General features: G+C 35.0%; 1 protein-coding gene across 1 annotated transcript in view; it reads left to right on the top strand.

Annotated features, from left to right (window-relative positions):
- The first annotated feature begins 294 nt into the window (after positions 1-294).
- Positions 295-1,393, top strand: part of LOC129573564 (protein gooseberry-like) — a 4,900-nt gene continuing 3,801 nt past the window's right edge. The window contains exon 1 of the mRNA XM_055454209.1: positions 295-644. Coding sequence (XP_055310184.1) covers positions 593-644 — 52 coding nt within the window. The 5' untranslated portion in view covers positions 295-592. The remainder of the gene's footprint in view (positions 645-1,393) is intronic.

A 1,393-nucleotide genomic window follows, 5' to 3' on the forward strand; every position in this document is an offset into this window, starting at 1 on the left:
ACTGACTTGCATTCGGGTGCACTCCATTCTTGACATTGCCAAAGGAAGCAGCAACACATGGCTTCCAATTGCACAAACACATATACCAGCAAAGAGCAAGAGAATCGAAAGACTAAGAATAGAAAAGCAAAACAAAAACAAAACCGAAAGAACAACATATTGTTATATAGCCGATGGTTGTGCACACGAAGAGATCGATTGACTTAAAGACTTCATAAGTGTACTTTCCGACGACGATCGACGCAGAGAAAAAGTAACCTGTTGGTGAACGAACCAAGTCAGTAAGGTGCGGTCAGTCCTACGGGAAACATCAGTCGCAGCAAAAATAAAAATTGTACTTTATTTTCAACTTCAACTCTCGCAAGTTAACAATATTTTCTTGGAGTTTATCTTTTGCCCAATTTGTGTCGTGCATTTTCGTGATAATATTTAAACTGAGGAACAAATACATTTAGAAAAAAATAACAAAAAAAAAACAAAAACTGAAGCAGAACAATATCAAAATCCAAACGGTGATAACACAGTGAAAAAAAAGTGTGACAATTAATCACAGTGATTACGCGTGCACAAAAACAAAATCAAAAAAACAATCATGGTATCAACATTGAATATGTCACAATACATGCCTGGATATCCCTTTCACGGTAATTAAAAACACTTATCTCTTCTTATTTCGGTTCGATATTGTGCAAAACCTGAGGATAATGGAATCGCGTGGGACCACAGTTTTTTCCACTATTCGCATAAATTCTCCACTAAGTGCAGATTCCATTATTTACTGGTTCCGCTCATTTCCATTTCATTTTATCATCAGCATCAGCGTTTAAGAATTCAAAGTGAACATTGAAATTCTAAAATAAAATCGAAATTGTTTGGTTTGTCAAAATGTGGCAATGGTAAAACTTGGAATAGTTTTATTTTGTATTCCTCCAAGATTCAATCAATAGACATTTTTTATGTTGGTATTTTTGTTTGGTACGTGTAAACTACTTTACAATCATCAAATATGTCTGTTAAACTTTTTTTCGGCTACTGTTTTTTTTTCAGTGGTCCATTGTGCGGCGATCGATTTCAATTTCTTTTCATGTTTTCAATTTACTTTCCATTACGATTTCGGCGCGCGGTTTTTTTCCTATTTGCTTTCATTCTTTTTTCAATTTTTATTGTTGTTCGAAACGATGTTGTTTGCAATTCAATTTCTGAACGATCTGAACTGTCTGCAGAAGTGTTTGTTTGGAAGGTGCAATGATCGCAAGAAAAGAAAAGAAAAGTAGGCAAAATAAAATGAATTCCATTCAAGTATGTATTTGATGGAAAATCTTTGTGTGCGGCATTTTCTTTTTCTGCTCTCTCTCTCTCTCTCTCTCTCTCTCTCTCTCTCTCTCTCTCTCTC

The sequence above is a fragment of the Sitodiplosis mosellana genome, unplaced genomic scaffold (assembly GCF_009176505.1).
Source record: "Sitodiplosis mosellana isolate CC-2019 unplaced genomic scaffold, AAFC_SMos_1.0 Smas_scaffold_6102, whole genome shotgun sequence".
Lineage (NCBI taxonomy): Eukaryota > Metazoa > Arthropoda > Insecta > Diptera > Cecidomyiidae > Sitodiplosis > Sitodiplosis mosellana.